Below are 25,263 nucleotides of genomic sequence, written 5' to 3' on the forward strand. Positions count from 1 at the left end.
TAGAAAACCACTGCTTTCTAGTATTTTTTTCTCTATCTGCACTCCCTCTCATGCCCCACTTGGGAAATCTTAAGGTATATTCCAGCAGCATTCAATGAAGTGACCTCCAAATATAAATGTTAGCTCAGTGGCATAAGGTTAAATTCTGGAAACAAGGGTAGAATCCCGATTCTCTGTGCTTATGTTAAATGCATGCAAGGTAAGTCTGAAATAAATTTCACTTGTTAAGAAAGTATGTAAGTGTCAATGGAAAATCTTCAAAGAATAGAAGGTTGGAGCTGTTAAGGATCTTCTTTTAAAAGGCAAAAAACTGAGCCCAAGTTACTTGCTCAGGTTCACAAGCAGCTAAGCTGGGACTAGTCCCCAGATCTCCCAGCTGCCAGTAACGTCACTTTCCAAGACACCTCCAAGGAGCTCCTGCTAATTGCTTCTTTAAATCTAAAACGATAAACCATCCAAGTACTTCCTGCTCTTCAGGGAACTAAACTGTTATTAATCTGCAACTTGCAAATCATTATTTGAGAAGCCAGAATCTAACTCCATGCCACTAATTAATCTTAAATTTGTGATATTTAAACACGAGTTCCTTTATTAGTCACTCTTTGTTTATATTTGTGAAATAAAAAGGTGATCTTGTTCTTGCACAGATCAGGAATAGACTCAAAAACGAATTATCACGTACTTCTTTATTTTTTATTTTTTTGGAAAGTCAAAAACCTTCCTTTATTGGCTCTCAAACTGAGTGAAGCTCTGATATGTTGAGATGATCTTCGACATTTACAGTGGACACCTGTATGTTCTTGCTATGTAAATAAAATTGCTGGTATGAAATGACATTTAAAGTTTTGTCAGTAAATGAATTCTTCCTAACCCTGCTCCCAGATAAAGTTTTAAACTATAGCTTTTTAACATATAAGTCTAATTGGAACAAAATACAGCTTATACTGTATAAAAGTTTTACAAATTTTTTCCTACTAAATTCTCACAATTCACAGAGATATTATTACATCTCGAGTTTTACACATAAAGACAGTGATTTGTTCCACGTAATCCAGGTAGTAAAAGGCTGGAATTTCAACACTAAAGCCATGCTTTGCTGCCTGTAAGGTTTTCTAGAAGGAATCAGATTGTGAACCATTTTGTATTTCTGTTTCACTTGGTCCTCAAGGAATACGGTGATATTACCTTGATTTTTCAGATGTGGTCAAGTACTTCTTATCTATGTAAATAAGTCATGTTTGTAGAATGAAGACACCACTAGACATCACTAATGGAATTTTGTTCCTTGTACTGAGAAAACAATACAGACAAGAGGAGTCCCCAACCAAAAAGAGAATGTGACACTGGGGAAGTGGAAAAATGAACTGCCTAAAATAAAATCAACTGAATGAGGAAGAGTAAAGAGGCAATATAGCATTAAAAAACAAAAGACAGATAACATATTTGCATAAATTCTTGTATATGCAGAGAGCAACTCTAAATAACCACAGACCATAAACATTAATATAACTTCTGTACCCATACTGGCTAAAATTGTACTGTGATAACAAACAAAATCTTTGAATTTTTCAAATATTTCTTTCAGTTTAAAAGAAAAACCTGAAAGTTCCTTCTCTAGAAAAAACTGACCAGTGTTTTTATTCTTAGGCACTATAGTGTGTACCTTGGGGTATCTGAAACCCAAGAACACAAGCTCTCTGTCACCAGCATTGACATCTGAGTTGGTTCCTCATTTGTTTCCCGCCACAGAATGCCAATTCTGCAAGAACAGGTATCATTTCTTGAATGCCATTAAGCACAGGTTAAGGGAGAAACACCCCTTACACAAAACCATAGAAGTCCTATACCTAAAACAAGTTTGTAATTAATGTAACAATATAAATTTAAATCCTGACATTCACATTTCAGAGTCCTCGGAAAAGGAGGCTTCATGTACCTAAGTGCAAGTAATAAAATCAGAACCTGGGTCTGGAACATACCAGTAAAGGATAGCAATTCTCAACTATTATAGATCTACATCTTACCTGCGAATTTGCAGGAAAAAAAAGAGAGAGAGAGAGAAGTTGTTTCCCAACCTCCCTCGGGATTCTTCGAATTTATATCCTGATCACCTGTCTTATTACAGATACATACACAAGCCTGCCTCCCCACTCTTTACAAATACATTTAATCCTACCTCCATTCTTCAGGTCAAAAACTGACAGAAAGAAGACAATTCAAATGTTCAGGCACATCTAATACACGCCTGTGGTGCACTGCAGCCATGGAAGGAATGAATATTTCTGAGTTTACTCTGTGCCTGATGTGGGAATTACAAAGAAACCATAAGCGAGTCCTCAAGGGACTCAGACTTCAACAGCAGCTGCCCATGATACATCCTGACCTGTACTCAAAATCAATTCAAACGCAAAGAACAGCACAGTGTAGGGGGAAAGCCGAAGCATAACCTCTTTACTGTTCCCCTAGACTGCAGCATCCCGGCTGATCTGCCTGCTATCAAAGCCCTCTTCTCTTCAATCTGTCCTGCATTCAACTGCCAGATTCATTTCTAGAATTCAAGGAGTCTCTCTCCTGCTCAAGAAGCTTCAAACACTCCTTATTACTTCTAACATCTAGCTCAAACTCTTCTTCGACTTAGGAAGTCTTCTATAGGTTAGCTCCACTCACCTGTTCAACTTTACTTCGTGCCCAATATGGCTCCCTTCTGCCAATCCCTTTCAAAGGGGTAAGTCGCAAACCTAATTCCACCACCTACTCGAACACCTCAAGGAGCCTTCATCTCAGCAGTCTTAAAAAATCGTTTCCTCTAATGTCGGTACAGATCCACTAGTTTTCTGAACATCCCTTCGGAACTCGCCATTAGGTTTCTTAACAAATGGCAGGTACGTCCCAAGGTATTTTTCACATTATCACCCCAACCAGAGGTTCATCTTTCCAGCCACCCCTCGCTGAAATCAGAGGGAGTCGCTTGTAGTTTGGGCATGGGAGTTCCAACACTGCACTTTGCAAGAGAGGGAGAGAGGGTTTGGGGCGGTTGCAAAGTAGGGAGGGGGAAAAATGAAGGAAGCATAAAAGGAAGGGAAGGTCCGTGCTCTGTACTGTATTTTCAGTCTTGTCTTTGGAAGGAGCAGGGAGAGCGCAGGGGGCGAGGAGACTCCAAAAATTGAATTCCTGAGGAAGAACAGAAGAAACTCAAGGTGTTCCCTAGGTAGGAATACGGGCTGGGGACCCTGGATAACGGAAGGGTTCCCCATTACCCCTAGGAGAGAAGGACAGGTTACAACCTGAAACAAAGAGGAGATGAGGAGTGGAGAACCTACAGAGATCCGGGCATCTCCGAAGGTCGAGCGGCAAGGAAATGAGAGGTGGGTGACACGACGCGTCCTCAGGGGACTGGCCGGACACCAGGGATGTGGTTGCCAAGAGGGACGAGGTAGGCGCCGAAGAAGGCTCTGGGGCGAGCGTTTATGGGGCATCGCTTCCACGGGGCGCGGGGGCGGGGAAGTGTTTTTGAGTGGGGTCTTCTCCCACTGGGAGAAACGTTTCCCAGTGCAGTGCTCTGCGAGAACAGAAACCCGGGAGACGCGAAAACGTTAAAGCGTTGAAGAACTGGCATTTCCTAGCCCCAGCCCGGCTTCCCAACACACTCACCGAGTCTCCACCAAACGCCACCGCTCCAGCTGCAGCTACCGGCCGGCGCAGCCGCACTCAGCGCGCACCGCCCCACGTGATTCGGCCCAGACCCCGCCCCCACTCCCCACGTGATCCTCAGGGCCTGCCCATTCCCTCCTCCCTCTAGCCCCTCTTCCGCACGTGGTCTAGACTCGCCCCTCCCTTTTTGACAAGATGGCGGCACCCAGCTGTAACGCGCCGGGCCTGTGGGTCCGGGGTTCCAAGCAGCGTTTGGGGAGTCTCTTTAGTCTCATCTCAAAGCCATTTTGTTCGGTCGCTGCTGCGTCTGGGACCGTGAGTGCCCAGCGATTAGCGGAGAAGCTCCGAGCCCAGAAACAGGAACAAAAGACGAAGAAGCAGCCGGTGAGTCCGAAAGGACCACGACTCCCAAGAGGCAGTGCGTTCACCGATTCCCCGGCTGGGCGTGAGGTGGGAGGGTCCTCTGACGGATGTTAAGTAAATGTGGAGACCCTGTGGAAGAATGGGGAGAAAGGGAAGGGAAGAGGTCAGGACGGTACGACATCTTCCTGCGGGCTGGGTCTTTGGCTCCTGCCGGCCTCGACCCTGAGCACTGCGTGGAGACAGGTAAGACAGACATGCACTGCCGCTCTCAAATTATTCGGGGAAGGCGCGAGTCCAATGCAGAGATAGTCATTCCCAACCCAAATTCTCACCCAGACTTACTGAAGGTCTTCACCAGTCCTTTCCTGTTGCTCCTCTCCCCGTAGGTGCCCACAAGCCCTGTTCAGCGGAGAGTGCAAGAACTAGTGCGGTTCACACAGCAGCTGCAGCGAGTCCACCCCAACGTGCTTGCTAAGGCTCTGAGCCGAGGGATCGTGCACCAAGACAAGGATCTCGTGGTCATCAATAAACCTTACGGTCTCCCAGTGCATGGTAAGGACCACGTTGGAGAGGGAGGGGTGCTGCTTCTGTTTTCACTGCAATTAGGGATAACTTTGACACATTACTTGTGGGGCTCCTCAAAGACTTGTATTCAAAATAATTTTTTATGGAGTACCATATAAGGCACTGTAGTCCTGTATAAGGCACTACTGAAGACGCAGATATAAAAGACAGTCTCTGCATTCCAACATTTGGCGGTCAGCAGTGATTTATGGAATGCACTGTGTCCAGACCTCCACGGGAATTTTTATAGAGCAATACTAAGGCTCTGTGGTTCTTGTCTTCATATTATTTTACATCAAAACTGGGAAAGAAGAGGGGCGCCTGGGTGGCTTAGTGGGTTAAGCATCTGCCAGCCCAGTGTCAGGCTTCCTGCTCAGCAGGGAGTCTGCGTCTCCCTCTCCCTCTGCCCCTCCCCCCTGCCCCTGATATCTCTCTCTCTCTCATAAATAAATAAAATCTTCCAAAAAAAAAACAACCCTGGGAAAGAAGAAATGACATATAAGAAAAAATATATAGGACTTAATATATTAAGTTTGCAACCATCTCCCCTTCCAACAATGACACCACTATATTTTTGCCTTTATTCACAATTTTCCCACTGTCACTAATTTTCATAAATACTCGATTTTTCGGTCTATAAATCTCTTGTGGATAATGTGTTCTGGTAGTTTATTACCTTCTATAAGTAATGTTATTTCCATATAATGGCTCTGAATTTGCTTCACGTCTCTTTTTTTAACCATGGTGATTTATTGCACATTTTTGTTCACATGATCCAGAGTACAATTTCATCAGTTAAGTCCAGACCAAGGAAAATAGTCCATCTTCATTGAACAAAGATCAGAAAATCTCAACCCACAAGCCCAAACTGCAGCATAAATCAGCCACCTCAAGCCTTGAGTGGAGACAGAATAACCTGAGAAAAATCAGATCTTATACTATGCCTGGGCAAGGATCAAATAAGGACCACCTAAACATGCAGAAACTCCAGTCACAGAAACCAATGTGAAAACTGATAAAAAAAAAAAAAAAAAAATGGAGTTCCAGCCAAAGCAAAAATTAAACTGCCCTGTAGAGAGGCCTCCACTACTGAAAACATACGCAGGATCCACATACACACGCACAAACACAGATAAACCTAGGGGTGCCTGGGTGGCTCAGTCAGTTAAGCATCTGTCTTTAGTTCAGGTCACAATCCCGGGGTTCTAGGATCAAGCCCCGTTGTCAGACTCCCTGCTCAGTGGGGAGCCTGCTTCTCCCCTGCCTCTGCCCCTCCCTCTGCTCATGCTCTCTCTCTCTCAGATAAAATCTTTGAACAAACCCCACATATAAACCTGTATAGAAGATAATTTCCTTTAAAGAGTTCTTAGAAATTATAAAATATAGAAGATACTCATGTTATGAAATTTGGATGCCAAAAAATACATAAGAAATTATGTATTTGTGATACGAACTTAAAAAAGAATAAAAGAAAATATATGTGTGTATGTGTGCGCACGCACAGAGTATACCTAACAAAACCCCAGGACGCCCAGAACTTAATGGACACTGAAATGTTTCTGAATAAATGTTAAATGTAGTTGTCTAAGACAGCTCAAGTGAGACAGGAAAGATTGATAGAAAAAAATGCATTTGGGAAGGGGATTTACTGGGGGAAAAGGCATAGTTGAGCTAGGAGAATGCTTTTTGGGGAGATATGGAGAAAAGCATAAAGACAATGAATTAAGTCAGACATTGCCAAGTGTTCTGTGTATTTTCCTTTTCTCTCTTGATCTTTTTCTTCCCATTCCCCATGAAACAATTATTATCTAGATATTTACATTTTATAGATGAGAAAACTGTAAATTGGAAAGATTAAATCATCTGTTCAGGGCCAATGGCTAGTTAGGCTTAGAATAGAACTGAGGAGCATCTCACCTAAAGTCCATCTTCTTAGCTCTTCTGCCCTCAGGAGAGCCTCACAGTCTTGAATTTATCACTGAAGCTTACTTGGCAAATTCTGAAGCCTTTGTTTATATAGTGAAATACCAGACCTCATTTTGATTGCTGATTTTATTGTGAGTATTCAGGTAGATTAATAAGTGTATATATATGTCTGAGGAGAAAGCCACGTGCTCTAGGACAGTGCTGCTTAAACTTTTAATAGGCATGTGAGTCCCTTGGGCATCTTGTTAAAATGCAGATTTTGATTTAATAATCTGGGCTGGGAGCCTGAGATTCCTTTCCAGCAAGCTCCCTGAGCATACTGATGTTGCTAGTTTCTGGACCACATTTCAGTAATAAAGCTCTTGAAAACATGGACTTTCTTCCCAGGTAGAGTTCTTTGGTGGGATCTTTTACTGGCCACTAAAACCTCTGGCTCTTCCCTTTTTAGGTGGCCCTGGGGTCCAGCTCTGCATCAGTGATGTATTGCCTATCCTGGCAAAGATCCTTCATGGCCACAAGGCAGAGTCCTTGCATCTGTGCCACCGGCTGGACAAGGAAACTACAGGTGTAATGGTGTTGGCCTGGGAGAAGGAAGTGGCACATCAAGTCCAAGAGTTGTTTAGAACCCGTCAGGTGGCAAAGAAGTACTGGTATGAAGCCCATCGCTAGTGGTAGAATTGGTATAAATGAAGGCATCCTTTTATCTATTCATCCATTTGTACGGAAGGACCTCCTATTAGGAGAAGGCACTGTGCTAGGACATGTGAGCATATGAAAAATATAGGAAACAGATTTAAGTGCTTAGAATATTGGAATCTGATAGAATAGTGGCTCCTAATTGTGGTTGTACATAAAAATTATTGAAAACTAATTATACAAGTAGTACATGATTTCATTCCTGTAGTAAAATAGTCAAACAACAAAGATAAAGCAAAAAACTCTTGGAGAATCTACCCACTCTGTCATTCTAGTCCCTTCCCTTGGGATAGTTTGGTTTTTATTCCTCTGGTCCTTACTCAATGTATTTATGAACATGTCTGATATATACTGGGCGTGTGTGTATTACATTGTACCATGTACACTGTACTTTTTTTAAAAGGATTTTATTAACACAAGCAGGGGGAGCAGCAGGCGGAGGGAGAGGGAGAAGCAAGCTCCCTGCTGATCAGAGAGCCCAATGTGGGGCTCCATCCCAGGACCCCCGGATCATGACCTGAACTGAAGGCAGATGCTTAACCGACTGAGCCCCCCAGGTGCTCCAACACTGTACTTTCTTTTACCACTTAACTGTGTCTTAGAGATCTTTTAATGTTAGTGCATATAGGTTTACCTCCATTTTTTTAATAGAAGAAAGATACACTACCAAAACAAACCTACTCCTGTCCCCCATCTACTCAGTTTTCTTCCCCAGAGGCAATCACTATTCTACCGTCTTGTGTAAATTTCCAGGGTCATACAAAGCATGTGTAAGTGAATTATTATATGGCAGTGTATTTTGCAGTGCTTTGCATCCTGCTTTTTTTCACTTGGGCAATATATCTTGGAGAGCATTTTACATGTACGTTTAGAGCTTAATAGTATTCTGTTGTATGGTATATCATAACTTCCTTATTGGGATATTTAGTTAACTTCCCATTTTTCAGAGTCTATTGCAAAGAATAGGTGATTATATCTTTAAGACAGATTCCTAAAAATAGGAATCTGCTAAGTTGAAGGGTACACACATTTAATATTTGTTTTTTTGTTGGTGGTGATGGTGGGTTTTTATTTTGTTTTGTTTTGTTTTTAAGATTTATTTATTTGAGAGAAAGAGTGAGTGAGTGTGAGCATGAGCCAGGGAAGGGGCAGTGGGAGATGGAAAGGGAGAGAGAATCTCCAGCAGAATCCCAGCTGAGTGTGGAGCCTGACATGGGGCTCCATCCCAGGACCCCCAGATCATGACCTGAGCTGAAATCGAGAGCCAGACACTTAACCAACTGAGCCACCCAGGCTCCCCTCACACATTTCATATTTGGATAGTACTACTATTAGGTAGGCCAGGTTTTCTCCCACTAGAGTAGTGAGGACCTGCCTCCCCTTATAGCTGACCAACACATTTTTTGGGTTTGCCACTATGATGACAAAAAAAAAATGTTTTTCCCTGTGTACTAGTGATGTTATTTGCATGTCTATTGGCTTCTCATGTTTTTTGTTTCCCTTTCATGTTTTTTGAGTTTCTCTTTTTTTGTTGTTTTTAAAGGTTTTATTTATTTATTTGACAGAGACACAGTGAGGGAGGGAACACGAGCAGGGGAGTGGGAGAGGGAGAAGCAGGCTCCCCGCGGAGCAGGGAGCCCGATACGGGGCTCGATTCCAGTCCTGAGATCATGACCTGAGCCGAAGGTAGACGCTTAACGACTGAGCCACCCAGGCGCCCCTGAGTTTCTCTTTCTGTGAATAAACTGTTTATTTCTTTTGCCCGGTTTCTGTTGGGCTATTTATTATTTTCTGTTTGATTTGTAAGTACTTTTTATCTTTTTGATGTTAGTCCTTTTTGTATTATAGATTTTGCAGCTACTTTGTGATCTTGGGAGGCTTTAAAAAAATTTCTGTGCCAAGACCCCCCCCACAGAGGTCCTGATTCATAAGCCTGATGGGTGTGGGCATCTATATTTCTTAAAAGCTCCACAAATGACTCTGCTGTGGAATCAAATATAAGAACCACCGTAATAAGAGATTACAGATAATGGAAGAAGTTTAGCATAGTAACTAAGAGCTCAACAAGATCTGTGTTCAGCTGTCAGCTGTGCTGTTTACCATTGCAGGTCCTTAGGCACGTTATTAAATTTCTCTAAGCTTTGTCTTCTTAGGAAAAATGAGAATAATGGAGTTGAGGAGAGAGTTAAATGAGACAATGCATATGAATTGTTTAACATGGTACCTAGCTCATAGTAAGAGCTGAAAGACTGAAAATTGAGACTATTATTATGTATCCTAGTAATCCAAATACAAGTCTGTCAGAAAGTGTTGGGGTGCCTGAGTGGCTCAGTCAGTTGAGCAGCTGACTCTTGATTTTGCCTCAGGTCATGATCTCATTATGAGATCAAGGTTATGAGATCAAGGCCCACGTTGAGCTCCAGGATTCTTTCTCTCTCTCCCTCTGCCCCTCCTCCTGCTTGCTCATGTGCACATTCTCTCTCTCTTTCATGCTCTCTCTCTAGACTAAATCTTTTTTTAAAAAAAGATTTAAAAAGACTCCCTTTTTTTTTTTTTTAAGATCTTATTTATTTACTTGAGAGAGAGCACAGAGGGAGAGGGAGAAGCAGGCTCCCTGCTGAGCAAGGAGCCTGATGCAGGGGGACTCGATCCCAGGACCCCAGGATCATGACCGGAGCTGAAGGCAGACGCCTAACTGACTGAGCCACCCAGGCGCCCCTAGAATAAATAAATCTTTTTTAAAAAGTGTTATATTATTTGTGAAAATTGTTTATGAACGTTTAGACTTGGTAACCATTCTCAGTATCAGGCTTCATGGAGGAACTGAAATCCATTAATTGTGTGTTGAATGAATAGGATTTGATAGACAAGATGGAGAACTGTGTTATAGATTGTGGGAATGGCATTCACAAAGGAATAAAGCACACAGTCTAGTTTGGAGGGGGGAATGGTGACAGATAATGCTGGAAAGGTAGACTCGAACCTAGTTAATGATGGCCTTAAATACCAGGTGTAGGAAGTAGAAGTTCGAAGTAGAACATAGGAGGCAACTGATTAGCATTTGCTGACTTACTGTGGTAGTGACTTGTTATAGTTCTTTGTTTGAATCTTCTTACTACACTTTGAATTCCTTGAGAGTGGGGATTTTTGTCTTGTTCATTTGTACAGAGCTAGTACCTACTTAAATCAATGCCTGTTTCTATTCATGGAGCAGTAGTGTTATGTCATTAGGAAGAGTGAGCTAGCAGTTAAAACTCAATTTAAGTATGAGAAAATATATCAGATAGCAGCCCAAACAGCTACCAACCTGAAGTGAGGTGTCCAGGCTGTGAATTGTTATATGAATGGGCTTTTGACCCCTCGGTCAGCGATTCTATGATAGGCCACCCAGGAGGACTCCTTTGTGATTGACCTAGAAGAGGCATAAGCGTAAGGACAGATTAAAGGGTCTTCTACCTGTCTCAGACATGATGAGAGGAGACCTCCAACAAAAGTGATCTGGAATGTTTATTGAGTTGTGGTGGTTGTTTCTGTGACTTTGAGCACAGTTCCCCCCTATTTGTCTACCTGGCAAATCAGGCAGGTACGGTCCTGTGAATTTTTCATTCCATTCATTCATTTACTTGTTCATTCATTTCATACGCAGTCAGGATTTAACCATCTTTTAAAAAACAGGATGCAGGGCGCCTGGGTGGCTCAGTGGGTTAACCATCTGCCTTTGGCTCAGGTCATGAGCCCAAGGTCCTGGGATCGAGTCCCGCATCGGCCTCTCTGCTCAGCAGGGGCCTGCTTCTCCCTCTCTCTCTGCCTGCCACTCCCCCTGCTTGTGCTTGCTCTCTTTCTCTGTGTCAAATGAATAAATAAAATCCTTAAAAATAAAAAACAGGATATAAAGCCATATTACCCTAATTTTATTTTAAACTATACATACTCATTTTTGCGGTGCCCGGGTGGCTCAGTTGACTAAACGTCCTACTCTTGGCTTCACCTCAGGTCGTGATGTCAGGGTTGTGTGATTGAGACCCACACTCAGTGCAGAGTCAGCTTGGGTTTCTCTTTCCCTCTCCCTCTGCCCCTCCACCTGCTCTCACTCTCTCTTTCTCTCTCTCAGATAAATAAATCTTTTTTTAAAAAATTTAAAAAAAAAACTATACATATTCATTTTTAAGGGCTGGAAGGAAAGACCATGTTATAAATATAATTTTTTTGTTTTTCTGTGTTTTCCCAAATAGTCTGTAATTAGTATACATTAGTAGTAAAAAAGATATTAGTGTCGAGCTCTCCGGCTAAATGCTGTGACAGGAGATCACTTGGGATGCTCCCGTCTTTAGAACTGACCACAGCAGTGCAGAAGGTCCAGTGTTACAGCCTCTGAGCAGACAAACCCGAGGAGCTCCCCCCTCACCTCAGGGCTTAAGCCAGGGTCTGTGCATCATGCCCAGGGCCATCACTGTGCACGTCCCGGTGCCCCCAGCAGGGGTCGTGGATATCCCGATCATCGAGAAGGAGGTGCAGGGTCAGCAGCAGCACTACAAGGTGGGTGAGCTGTCATCCCCAGGGGGTTGGGTTTCCTGCTCTTCCTTTGTGACCATATCTTGACTTCTTTGGCGTTAGATGGCACTGTCCCCAGGCTACCGCATGGAGGATGGGAAGATAGTGAGAGCACGGAGCAACCGGAACGCACATATGGCTGTGACTCAGTACCAGGTGCTCAGCAGCACTCTGTCCTCCGCCCTCGTGGAGCTCCAGCCAGTTACCGGTGAGAGGCCACCTTTCTGCAGTGGGGTGGCAAAAGCCCAGGGCCACTGAGCTTCATCCAGGGCCTTGTGCTGGGTCCTGCCCTTCTTCTGAGCAGCTGGTTTGGTGAGAGGACTGGGATTGTAGCTCATGTGTTTGAGAGTGTGCTTCTGGTGCTAACCCGAGGCTGGGAGCTCCAACGGGGATGACTAAAAATAGTAGGCAGTAGAAAGATATAAATAGTTTGCTTACATTTATTTAAAAATTTGCAAAGCGGTTCCTCAAAAAAATGAAGCATAGAATTACCATATAATCTAGCAATTCTCGTGGGTATTACCCAAAAGAATTGAAAGCAGGAGTTTGAAAAGATAATGTGTACACCAGTGTTCATAGCAGCATTATTCGCAGTAGCGAAAAGGTGAGGCCAACCCAGATGTCCATCGCCAGATGAATGGATAAACAAAATGTGTGGACATACGATGGAATATGTCTTGAAAAGGAAGAAAATTCTGACATGTTCTACAATGTGGGTGGACTTTATGCTAAATGAAAGAAACCAACACAGGACGAATGTTGCATGATTCCATTTATGAGACACCTAGAGTACTCAAATTCAGAGACAAAGTAGAATAGTGGTTACCAGGGGCTGGAGGAAGTGGGAAGGAATGTTTAATTGGGTCAGAGTTTCAGTATGGGAGGATGAAAAAGTTCTGGAGATGGGCGGTGGTGATGGTTGTACATGTGAAGGTACGTAACGCCACACAACTACACACTTAAAATTGGCTAAGATGAGGGGCGCCTGGGTGGCTCAGTCAGTTAAGCGTCCACCTTCGGCTTGGGTCATGATCCCGGGGTCCTGGGATTGAGTCCCGTGTCAGGCTGCCTGCTTAGTGAGGAGTCTGCTTCTCCCTCTCCCCTCCCTCCTGCTCATGCTCTCTCTCTTGCTCTCTATTTCAAAATAAATCTTTAAAAAAGCTTAAGATGGTAAATTTTATGTTATGAATATTTTGCTACAGTGCAAAAATGTGCAAAGCACTACTATTTAGCATTATATAACATTATCTAAAAAAACAGGGGGCACCCGGGTGGCTCCGTCAGTTAAGCATCGGACTCTTGATTTTGACTCAGGTCATGAGCTCAGGGTCATGAGATTGAGATTCTCTCTTTCCCTCTCCCTCTGCCCCCACCCCCTTCTCTTGCACAGGTGCTCTCTCTCTCTCTCAAAAACAAAACAAAAGCAAAGCAGGGAGAGATACCAAGTTGATGATAATGGTTATCTGTGGTGGAAAAGGAACTGTGACGGGGAGGGGAACTTAGAGGCTTAATAGCGTGTATAATGTTTCTTTCCTAGTAGCTTACAGTTTGCTGTTATTCTTTAAACCGTATTATAGGTGGGGCTTTGCCAGTCTTATCGTGCTTCAATTTAATATGGTTAGAAGCAGATGTAACCCACACTATGGTTTCTGTAGCTACTCAAGTTTTTTGTCTCTCTCTCTTTTTTTTTTTTTTTGGTAAAGGAATAAAACATCAGCTTCGAGTTCATCTGTCTTTTGGACTGGATTGCCCAATCCTTGGTGATCACAAGTACTCAGACTGGACTAAGCTGGCCCCCCAGGTGATACTGGTTTGACCCAATCTGCAACAGCTAAGTGGGGAGTGGGGGAGCTTATGCTTTCCCCTTGTTAAAGTCCGAAGTGAGTCACCACAAGGATGTATTGTCTTCAGACATGGTACTATGTTAGTTATATATACTAGTTACCTAGCTTAAACAGAAATAGCTACTATTCTTATGGAGCTGCAGGATCTGTTAGCAAAACCCTTCTGCTTCATTTGTTCATCTCAGATTTTGTTAGGAGGCTGTGGGCAGGCGGGGGGAGACTTTCTGAAGGCTTATAGTAGGAAAGGCAGCCTTTCCTACTATTGCTGAAGATCTATGGTGGACACTTATCTCTTGATGTTACAGCCCATTCTCTAGGCAGGCCAGAGAACTGGCTGATAAGAGCTTCCCAGGTGTGGTGGTTTTTCTCTCACCTGGGTTCCGAACCCTTCCTGGGAATGTGTCTGAAGCAGGCTGTCCACCGCTGTGCCTTCCAGGGCAGTTAGTGGTGGTTTCTTTAAGTGGAAGACTTCTGACCCAGCGTACTGCTCAAGGACGAGCTCTTGGCCTGGCTCTCAAGAAGCTGTCTTGTCTTTGTACAGAAGCTGTCTCTTGGTACCCTGAAGAAGCTGGGGCTGCACCAGGCGAAGGCCCGCCACATCCCCCTTCACCTGCACGCCCACCAGCTAATCCTGCCAGCCCTGGGGTCCAGGAAGGAGGAACTCGACTTGGTCTGCAAGCCTCCTCGCTACTTTGTATGCTCCCTGAGACGCCTGGACTTACAGATGCCAAGTCAGGACCAAAATGGGGACGACGAAGCCGGACGTGTGAGAGCACAGTGAAGACCACTGGGCAAATTGGCCCCTGAATCCTTCACTTTGTTTAAGGGACTCTACTAACTTCTCACTTGGGACAGACTCCAGAAGAGCCAGGTGTGAGAAGTGGAAGAAACCCAGCTGCTTCTGGGCTTTTACTGGACACTAAATTCTATTTACTGAGACTTTGGCCACATTCTGGGAAAGCCTGTGGGACGTCTCCCTGCCTCCGAGTCTCCTTGCCCAGAGGGAAGAGCCCAGGACCAGGCAGACTGGGTCCATAATTGGAAAAGGAGAAACTCCAGCACAGAACCTGTGCTCAGAAACTGTTTACACCCAACAATAAAGCCCTTGATCTGTCAGGAAGGTTCCTGTGGTTGGAAAGAGCACATGATGGTGATCTGACTACTAGAGAAATTCAGAAGTAGTTAGCCACTGTCTTCATGGATGTTCAGAATCTATTAGCAGATCCTCTCTGCTCCACTTGTTTTGTCTGGGGTTTTATAGACCGCAGCCCTAGAACGCAGGATTCTCTCCAGCTGCAGTAGTTACTGGAGCCTGCAAAGGGGTGTTGGATAAGCGAGAAAAGCAGATGTAATGGCAGGCCGGCTGTGAGGCCCTGGTGGGGAGCACACACACTGTCCAGAGAGGGCAATTGTTAGCTCTAGCTGGGCATTGCTCTGTGGGAACAGGTTTTCTCATTTTTTTTTCAGAGAATCAAGAAACCCAGATACAGTTGAGCCTTGAACAGCGTTGAGGGGATTGGGGACACTGACCCCCATGCACAGTCAAAAATCCACGTATAACTTTTGACTCTCCCAAAATTACCTACTAATAGCCTGCTGTCGACCGGAAGCAATACCAATGACATGAACAGTTGATTAACATGTATTTTGTATGTTCTGTGTATTATATGCTGTATCCTTACTCAGCTAGAGAAAAGAAAATGTTATTTAAAAAATCATAAGGAAGAGAGAATACATTTACGGTTCTATGCTCTGTTTATCAAAGAAAATCCATGTGTAAGTGACCTGTGCAGTTCAAACCCGTTGTTGGTGGATCAGCTGTATTTATGTGAAAGTGCCAAGTGTATTGCTCACTAAATGTGTAAAACACAGCTGTCCCCAAACCCAGGTGGTCACCAAATCTGTCGTTTCCCTCTAGAACCCCTCCTCTGAAGACATGGTTTCCTCTGTACCCCTACCACCTCTTTCTGAGCACCAGCTTCACTCCCTACCCTTTAACTAGGATAGGGTCGTTCCCACCAGAAACCAAACACAGAGGGGAGGGTTGAGACCATCCCCCGGTCCCTAAGATCAGAGCAGGGCAGGGTGGTTCTAACTAGGACAGGGACACCGCAGAACATACCTTTACGTTTTCTCAATCTGCTGCCCTTGGCTCTCCAGGCTTCCGGGTTGCTGTTAGCCAGAGGGCCTGGTAGGATATACAAAGACACAGCCTTATATCGGGGCTTACAAAGCATGCCATGTCGGGATGCAACCTCCTTTTCCCCAGTGGGGTGGAAAGTGCTATTTGGTGCAATGTTAAATTCCAACACTGATGACCCAGGGTCAGGCCAGACTTCACAAGTTAAGGGCACAGTGTGCCACAAGACTCCTCTGCAGACACAAGCTGCAAGCTCAGGGGTTCCCAGACAACCCCCCCACCCTTCTGACCAGTCTAAGGAATGTTTTCCTCAACCTGGAACTGGGGTTCAAGGGGTACCAAGAGCATCTGGCTCCAAGGGGCCCAAACAGACCAGGTTCAGTCCAAAGGCAGAGAGGAGCGGTGGGGAAACAAGAAACGAATTCATTTCAGTGAGGCCAGCCCGGGGAAGACAGCGGACTCATGTCACAAAAGACTGCCTCTGAAGTGCCGAAAATACTTCAGGTTTATATCAGGAAAATGTGGGACAAAGGTCGGTGGGTACGTGCAGGTGGGCAGTGAAGGTCAGGTCGTTCATTGTCTTGGGGGCAATCACGTGGGGTCTCACTGGTGTCAGGACAGTTGTTACTGCTTGAGGGGGTAGTCTCGGTTCCCATCACAGGATGCTTTGCCCGCAGGGTCGTTTTGTCTGAGTTTAAGAGAGAAGCTGGAAAGAATCAAGAAGTGCAGGCAGGTCAACATGGGGGAGGCTGAAGTCCCCTTTCAAACTCTCTTAGGCCCTTGACTGGGTCTAAAAATTAAACTGATAGAATAACAGGAGATAAACATAGAAATTTATGTGATACAAGTTTTATGTGGCATGGGGGGGTCTTCAGAAGACCCCCCCAAAACAGACTTGTGTATTTTTTTTTTTTTTTAAGTAGGCTCCATGGCCAGCATGGAGTGCAGTGCGGGGCTTGAACTGATGACCTTGAGATCAATACCTGAGCTGAGATCAAGAGTTGGATGCTTAACCCACTGAGCCACCCAGGTGCCCCAGACTTGTGTATTTTTATGGTGGATGTGATGAGGAGTGGACACTCATGGAATATGGTAGGTAAGGCGTGTGAGGTAGTTAATTGTACACTGAGGGAAACATAGCAAAGCCTGTTTGTTAGGATTCTTCTTGGCATCTCACTGTCTTTGCACAAGGGGAATCTCTTTTCCTTGGGTAGAGAGAGGGCACCTCTCAAGGGAGGGTGTGATTCGTTTCAGGTTGAAAGGATGAGGGGCAAAGAGGTCAAAGTGACCTTCCTGTTTCTGCCACGTTCTCAGACTTCTTCAACTTAAAATATTCAGCATGCCAAGGCACCGTAATTTGGAGTAGCATTTCCTGAACCCCATTGCTGAGTACAAATTCAGGGGTTCCTGCTCTCCCCCCAGGCTCGGTAATTCACTGGAATGACTCCCAGAACTCAGGAAAGTGCTGTACTTACCATTTTATTAATAGCAATAAAAGGACAGAAATCAGGACCAGGCAAAAGGAAGAGAGGGCGAGGTCTGGGAAGGTCCCAGACTTAAACCTGCCATGTCCCCTCCCTGAAGAGTCAGGATACAGCAGACTCTTCCCACTTGGGTGTGTGTTACCAACCAGGAAGGCCACTCAAGCTTCCGTGTTGCCTTTTTATTGGGATTCATCCCTTCAGCATGATTGATGGGCTCACTGGCCAGATAATTGAACTCAGTCTAGTTCCTCTCTCCATCTCAAAACCCCAGCCTCCAAGGTGGCAAGGCCAGCCCCATCCTGAAACTACTCTCAAGGCCACGGAGTCCCTTGTTCCTACCAAGTATCGGGGACCCATCAGGAATAACAAAGCCACTCCTATCACTTGGGAAACTGGATTTAGAGACTTCCTCCTGGAGACCAGGGACAAGAGCCAGGCAAATGCCTTGCAACATTCAGTTTCCTCTCTCCACCCCCAGCTCCCTTCGGATCCCTTCACCTTTTTGTCTCCCAGTGAGTGACAGCCTTGCTGGCTGTCTCTCCAGATGCCCCTGTCCCCTGGGGCCTTCGGGTCCTTAAGGCAAGCGGCCTTGAGATGTTTCTGTTCACCTCCTCCCCCGCACCCTACTCCTATCTGCTACAGTCCACAGCGGTGAGGATGGATTGTCAGGGCTGACCATCACAGGGTAGGGGGAAGCTCTTCTTCCGTGGGCTTTTTCACTCACTGTGTAAATGCAGTCAGTGACCTGTCCCCAGACACAGCCTGCATGCACAGGTAACCCAGGCCTTCTAGCCCCCACCAGTCTGTCGATAACACACAAACGCCCCACCCTAGATGTGTCGACAGAAGCCCCATGCTGTTCATGTCACCTCTTAAGTACTCCACCCCCCCCCCCGCCCCGCCACCGACTAATTCCCATTCTCACACCTGGTGGGCTCTTTGCCTGTTTCCAGTTTACTCCCTGGGACTCCTCAAGGCTGTGTGCAGAATGTTTTGTGGGGAGATTAACATACGAGTAAGGAGACTTGTGAGGGACCCATGTAATGGTCCAGATGAGCTGGGACAGGTTTGGAGATGAGTGGACTAGACAGATTTAAAATGCGGCTCAGAAGTCCAATGGGTAGAACTGATTGAATGTGGCATAGAGGTTGAATCAAAGACGACTCCCAGGAAGTCTCTCTGAACAACGGATTAGATGAGGTGAGTTGGCAATAAATAGGGAAGGAACAGGTTTCGGGGTAGCCCTCCCAGTCCCAAGTAAGTGCTGTTATACTTTCATGCATGCACAGAGGGAGGAACAGAGGATGGATGGTCATTACCTGGGTGTTCCTGAAGCACGGTGAGCATGTGTCTGTCTTCATTGTTGAGCACTGACCACAGAGCATCTTAATCATTTCCTCGAATTATATCTGCCTCCTCCCAGGCTGTGATCTTGTGATCTTCTTGTGGGCACCAAGGCTTTCAAATTTGTGTCTCTGACCCCCCAAGCACTATACTTGTAAGCCCTCCAAAAGTGACTACCAACCAGAGGCAGCCATAGCACTGGGTGGGGGTCATTCTCAGGCTCTGGAGCCAGATGGGCTTTGGGTTCACATTCTGACTCTAATGTTTATTTGCTATGACAGTGGGTAATTTATTTATCTGAGCCTTGGTTCACTCATCTGCAAAATGGGTTTAATAAGAATACCTATATTATTTTAAGGATTAAGTGAATTTGTATTAAATTCCCAGAATAGTCCCTGACATATTGTAAGAGTCCAATTCATGTAATATACTAGGTTGAAGCAGATTAAGTTTGCCATTCAAAAACATCTTTTTTGAGATCAGGTTCAAATACTACAATATTCATCCATTTAAAGTGTATAATTCAATGGTTTTTTATTCACAGATTTGGACAACCATCTAACCTAATTTTAGAATATTTTCATGCTTACAAAAAGAAATCTTATGCCCATTTAGCAGTTGCTCCCCATTCCCACTCATACCCAGCCATGTCAACCACTAGTCTATTTTCTGTCTCTATAGATTAGCCTATTTCAGATACTTCCTATAAATAAATCATGGGTTATAGGATCTTTTGTGCCTGGCTTCTTCCACTCAACATAATGTTCTCAGGGCTCATCCATGTCATAACATATATCAGTACTTCATTTCTATTTATTGAATAATATTCCATGGTATAAATATGCCAATTTTCATCTATCCATTTATCAATTAATGATTTTTTCACTTTTTGTTTATTATGAAACATTCATGTATGTTTTCATTTTTCTTGGGTACCTACCTAGCAGGTATGTACATAACCTAGTGGAGTTGTTGGATCATAGGTAACTGCTTAATACTTGTGGAACTGCCAAGTCTGTATTGCAAAGGGGTTGCACCATTTTACATTCCCAGCAACAATGTGTGAGTGTTCCAGCGTCTCACCAACGCTTGCTATGACCTGGCTTTCTGATTATAACCATCCTCGTGGATGTGAAGTGAGTTCTTGTGTGTGTGTTTTTTAAATTGAAATAGAGGGGTGCCCGGGTGGCTCAGTTGGTTAAGCATCTGCCTTCGGCTCAGGTCATGATCTTAGGGTCCTGGGATCAAGCCCCACATCGGGCTCCCTGCTCAGCGAGAAGCCTGCTTCTCCTCCCTCTGCTGTTCGCTGCTGCTCATGCTTGTGCTCTTTCTCTCAAATAAATAAATTCTTAAAAAATAAAATTGAAGTATAATTGACATATCACATACTATTTTCAGGTGTACAACATAATGATTCAACTTTTGTTTATTTTGCAAAATGATCACTATATCCATCACCATATATAGTTACAATTTTTTTTGTGATGAGAACTTTCAAGATCTACTCTCTTAGCAACTTTCAAATATGCAATACAGTTTTACTCATGATAGTCACTATGCTGTACATGACATCCCCAAGCCTTACTTATTTTATCACTGGAAGTTTGGTATCTTTTGGCCCCCTTCACCTATTTGCCCACCCCCAACCCTGGCCAGTCTGTTCTCTGTATCTATGAGCTCTTTTGGTTTTAGAGTCCACATATAAGTGAGATCTTGCAGTGTTTACCTTTCTCTGTCTGATTCATTTCCTTAGCATAATACCCTGAACATCTGTCCATGTTGTTGCAAATGGCAAGATTTTTGTCTTTTCTTTTTTAATGGCTGGGTAATATTCCACTGTCTATATACACTACACTTTCTGTATCCATTCATCTATTGATAGACACTTAGGTTGTTTCCGTATGTTAGCTTTATCACCGTGGTTTTGATTTGCATTTTGCTGATGGCTAATGATACCGAGCATCTTTTCGTGTGTTTATTAGCCATTTATATGTTTTGTTTGAAGAAATATCTATTCAAACATGTTGTCCATTTTTAAATTGGGTTATTTGTCCTTTTTAAAAATTAAGTTTTAAGAGTTCTTTATATATTCTGGATACCAATACCTGATCAGATATATTACCATATCTTCTTGCCTTCTGTTGTCTTTTCACGTTCTTGATTACATCATCTGCATCACAGAAGTTTTTTTAATGTGGTCCAATTCATTTTTCCTTTTGTTGGGTGTGCTTTTGGTTTTATGTATAAGAAAACATTCTAGTCCAAAGTCATGGAAATTTCCTCATATTTTCTTCTAATAGTTTTCTCGTCTAGCTCTTGCATTTGGGTCTATGATCCATTCTAAATTAATTTTTGAATATGATATAAAGGTGTCCAACTGTGCATGGGGGAAGCTAGTTGCCTCAGCACCATTTGTTGAAAAGATTATTCTTTCACCCATGCAACTGTTGTGGTAAATTTTCATTTTTGGAAGTTATGCTGGGTCAAATGTAGATAATTTCACAGGATACGATTTAGTTTTATTACAATATTAATTTTGAGTTAAGCGGAGAAATAACTGCAGTTTCTGATTTAGCCACCAGGTGGCAGAAGTCTCCCAGATTTTATTCCTCTCCAGCTGAGCTACTCTAAAAGTAAGAACAGGTTTTAATCAGGGATCAAGTAACCTCCCGAAGTCTTTTGCTGTCTCTAACCTCCTGATAACTCTGGCTTTGGTTACCCTAACTTTGTAAATCTCGGTCCCCTACTTTTTTTATTATTTATTTATTTATTTATTTATTTAAATGTTTTGGGTTTTTTTAAGATTTTATTTATTTGACAGAGAGAGAGAGAGGAGAGCACAAGCAGGGGGAGCGGCAGGCAGAGGCAGAGGGAGAAGCAGAGCAGGGGGAGCCCGACACAGGACTGGATCCCAGGACCCTGGGATCATGACCTGAGCCGAAGGCAGTCGCTTAACGAACTGAGCCACCCAGGCGCCCCCCCCCCTACTTTTTTTTAAGTAGAAAATCTGGAGTTTTCTCTTCTCTGGTGGAGAGAGGTAAGTAGAGGGAGACCATGGTTTGGGCTCCCCTGGTGAATTTGAAATAGAATTTGACTCATAAGCACTCAGTTATAAAAGCACTACAAGTTCATTACAGAAATGCACAACATATAGTCAAGCTGTTCTCAACTACCAAAACACCTGCTGGAAATATGCATGTACCCAGCCCGTGGTTGCGCGGCTTAGCTAAGTTCTTAGCTCAGTTCTTAGGTCTTGGCTGATTTTATTCTGGCTCAATGTAGTAAACAGTTGCAATCTCTTTGTTGATCAGAAGCATTGATTGATACTTATGTATGATTCTGACCAATAAAAACAGGCTGATGAAATATTATTTGATAAATAGGAGGGGAAGAGGAAGGTAAGTTCTTGGCAGCCTCTGTTACAATAATGAGCTTTAGGTGCATCACCATATGAGTGACTTTTGTTGCTGCTCTTCCCTCCTCTGTTCCTCCTGGGTGATAAGCTCCTCCAGAGCAGGCCTCACCCCTTCTTCCTCCACTGCCTTCCTGACCCCGACTTAGGAGTCCCCAGGCCCCTCGCCCTGCCTGTGCCTTCCGCCTGCATCAGTGGGCCTGTGAACCCCGGCGTCAGAGCCGACTGTGCACCCCCTTTTCCTCGCACAGACTGTCCAGGGAGAGCTGCAAGGGTGGGGGGCGGGCAGCAGGATGGGGGGACGGCAGCCTCCCTGTACAGAGAGCCGGCAAAGGCCAGCTCTGACTGCGGAGGCTGTGTGCACCGAGCCTTCCTTCAGCGCTCTGGGAGTGATTACCGCCCGTCCATCAGCAGCTCCCAGGACCCGGGCCGGATGGCCTGGACCCATTCAGGGAGGAGAGCAAGGGGAAGAGGTCCCCACTTTGATGTGAGCCACGAGGTCAGGCAGGGAGCAGGAGGTGAGGGCCGGGGGGAGGCCTGCTGGAGACAATCTCCTGTCCCATCTCAGGCTTCCCCAGGAAGACGGGAAGACGCCAGCTTGTCTTGTCGCCCCTTTGTCTCCCCCTTGTGTGGCTCCAGGTCTCTGCCCAGGCCTCTGGGCTGCTCCCCGGTCCCCATCCCAAACCTGTGTCTGGCATTTGCCCCTGGCCTGCCTTTCACAGTGTGCCCTGGACCTGCTCACATGCCCTCTCTGGGGGGCAGAGTGGGACTGCGGGGCACCTAGGATGGGGGCTAAACCCACCTACTTGGTTTGGAGTTGATTCTATGGAGCATGTGGTAAAGACCTCAGGCAGGAATGTCAGAGAAGAGCATTTCCCCTGAGCATCCGGAGTCCCAGCGCCCGGAGGGGCTCTACCTTTCACTAGACTCCCAACGGGCGCTGCCAGGCCTGGTCTTCCAGCACTGCAGGTGGCTCACGACTCCTGATGGCACCCACCTCCCTGGTGGGGAAGAGAGAGGAGAGGAACAGGGAGAGAGGAAGGAGGAGGAAGACAGAAGGACGGGCAGGAGAGAGCCACTGGCCCCCTTGAGTTCCTTGCAGTCCTCCGAGCTGTGTGCGTGTGCGCGCGCGCTCTCTCACACACACACACACACTCATACACACACACACCACACACACCACATTACATATCATACACACATTCACGCACACATTACATATACACACACCACACACACACTCACACACACACACCACATTATATATCACACACACAGTCACACACACACACACACACCAGGGCCTCCTACAGGCAGTCCTGAAAAGCCGCCAGCTCATCCTGGCCCAGCCCTGGAGTCTGGTCTTTTTCCTGTCTAAAGTTACAGAATTTTCCAGAAGTTTCCCTGTGTGTGTGTGTGTGTGTGTGTGTGTGTGTGTGTGTGTGTGTGTTTTTCCTCTGGAGTTATAAACCAGATTTCCCCTATTCCCCTACTTTTCTGGCCTGGGGAAGAAAAGCCAAAGAGGGAAAGAAAGCAGGACAGAGGGCCTACGATCAAACCCAAGGCTTATCCTTCTTTCCTTTCTTGAATTGGGAGTTTCAGAAACCTACTTGTAACAGTAACTGCAACATTCAATGCTTGTTGCCCACCCAGAACCTCTTACTTATATTAGGGTATTTAAAGCTCAGTAAGGGCACCTGGGTGGCTCAGTCGCTTAAGCCTCCATCTTCATCTCTGGTCACGATCTCCGGGATCGAGCCCTGCATCGGACTCCCGGCTCAGTGGAGAGCTTCAAATAAAATCTTAAAAATAAATAAAGCCCCCAGTAATAGCCTTGTGAGGAATATATCCCTGGAATATCCCCAGGGATCAGCTGTCCTAGACATCAACAGAGAAGTTCCTTCCCAGAATCTCCCTGGGGATGGATGCCACCCCAAGAAGAGAGCAAGCTGTGTGCTTGGAACATGAGCTTAGCTGTGTCGCATTCTCTCTGGGCCTCAGTGTCCTCACCTGTAAAATGGGCAGGATGAGACAGTCTCTAATGAAGACAATCTCTGAGGCCCCTCCTAGTTGCAGGATCCCGAGTCTGATTTGGGAGAAGAAATAACACCCTTGTCCCCTTTCCCCACACAGTTCCTGCCTGAGAATCTTCTGTGTCTCAGAGAGGGCAGAGTAGAAACTCCATCTTTGGATCCAGTTTAGGAGACTTGCCTGGCACTGGAGTTCGAGGCTTCCAGAAGGATGGTGGCATCTGCCACTATCCTGGGTGGTGAGTGATCAGCCAATCCAGTTAGAACCACAGCCACTGGCTTACCCTGAGCCCTTACAGTACACCAGCCAGCCGTGCCATGTATTCTGTTCTGATCTTCTTAGATCCTCAGGACATCTCCCCTCAGTAGGTATTTTAGAGACCAAGAAATCTGCCCGACTTCAGGTGCAGTCTTAGATTTCCAACGATGTTTCTAGAGAGGAGGCAGGTCTCATATTGGGCTCTTTGGGCCCTTAGTAGGTTTTCCTCAAGTCCCTGGGGGGTGAGAACAGCCCCAACTCTGCTATTCTTACTACAGTTGGGAGAGAAGTAGCAAGGGGGCAGGGGGCGGGGCCTCCCCACTGCGGACAGAGATTGGAGGTCCAAGCTGGATGTGTGGAGGCCTTGACTTGGGAGCTGCCAGGCAATGCCTGAGCGGTCAGAGCCCCAGGAACCCATGTGAGGAACCTCCACAGCAGCTCAGGAGATCACCCTGAGACCAGGGCAGAATGCAGGTGTTCCCCAGACAGGGTCATCCACCGAAGATGAAGCCAGAGACCAGAACATGGCAGATAACCCCCCAGTCCCCGGGCTGGAAGTGTGCAGGTGTGTGGGAGAACACAGCCTCTGCAGTGTCTGAAGGACCTGGGTTCCCTGAGGAGTGTGGGGTGGTGTGAAGGTGCTCACGTGAAGCCATGGCTTTTTGGTTCCCGATCTGAGGGTCAGAAGCCCAGCACACCAGGGCTAAGGGAACTCCCACATCCTTTCTCTGTCCCAAAATCAGTGTGGGGGAGGGTTGCTCTGTCAGAGCTCTCTCCCCCACACCCCACTCCTCCTGAGCCCAGCGCCCAACATCACTCATCCCTGGGCAATTTACTTGCCACCAGTGCCTGCTATTTACTGCAGGGAGAGGCTAAGGGGAGGCATAGAGAAGGGAGAGCAGAGGGGGGAGCCCCGGGGCATGAGGGACACCAGAGGCTTTGTCCCTGTGCCCACCATTTAGGGAGGGAGGGGCGGGGTCAGCGGTGGTCTCACATCTA

At 45.5% G+C, this 25,263-nt stretch overlaps 2 protein-coding genes across 3 annotated transcripts in view; one reads left to right on the plus strand and one right to left on the minus strand.

Moving 5' to 3' along the window:
• SIRAL1 (SIR2 antiphage like 1) overlaps positions 1-3,728 on the minus strand; it is a 46,594-nt gene extending 42,866 nt beyond the window's left edge. The window contains exon 1 of one of the 2 annotated variants that reach the window (XM_028120782.2): positions 3,652-3,728. The gene's annotated coding sequence lies outside the window, so the exon portion shown is untranslated. The remainder of the gene's footprint in view (positions 1-3,651) is intronic. The other variant, XM_028120783.2, reaches the window with a different exon arrangement.
• Positions 3,729-3,838: 110 nt separating this feature from the next.
• On the plus strand, positions 3,839-14,711 carry RPUSD4 (RNA pseudouridine synthase D4). Its single transcript, XM_088017913.1, has 7 exons — positions 3,839-4,035; positions 4,401-4,566; positions 6,953-7,154; positions 11,643-11,736; positions 11,815-11,959; positions 13,455-13,552; positions 14,137-14,711. The coding sequence occupies exons 1-7, from the start codon at positions 3,847-3,849 to the stop codon at positions 14,374-14,376; spliced, it is 1,134 nt and encodes a 377-aa protein (XP_087874039.1). The 5' UTR covers positions 3,839-3,846; the 3' UTR covers positions 14,377-14,711.
• Positions 14,712-25,263: the final 10,552 nt, after the last annotated feature.

The sequence above is a fragment of the Eumetopias jubatus genome, unplaced genomic scaffold, assembly GCF_037043125.1.
Source record: "Eumetopias jubatus isolate StellerSeaLion01/CBP00866 unplaced genomic scaffold, mEumJub1_p1.0 scaffold_13, whole genome shotgun sequence".
Classification (NCBI taxonomy): domain Eukaryota; kingdom Metazoa; phylum Chordata; class Mammalia; order Carnivora; family Otariidae; genus Eumetopias; species Eumetopias jubatus.

What these genes read in the sequence shown, in the direction of transcription:
- RPUSD4 (XM_088017913.1), top strand. Translation starts at nt 3,847, where the DNA reads ATGGCGGCACCCAGCTGTAACGCGCCGGGCCTGTGGGTCCGGGGTTCC. An exon ending in GTCAGCAGCAGCACTACAAG is followed by an intron (nt 11,737 to 11,814) that starts GTGGGTGAGCTG and finishes CTTTGGCGTTAG; the next exon opens with ATGGCACTGTCCCCAGGCTA. An exon ending in GGACTAAGCTGGCCCCCCAG is followed by an intron (nt 13,553 to 14,136) that starts GTGATACTGGTT and finishes GTCTTTGTACAG; the next exon opens with AAGCTGTCTCTTGGTACCCT.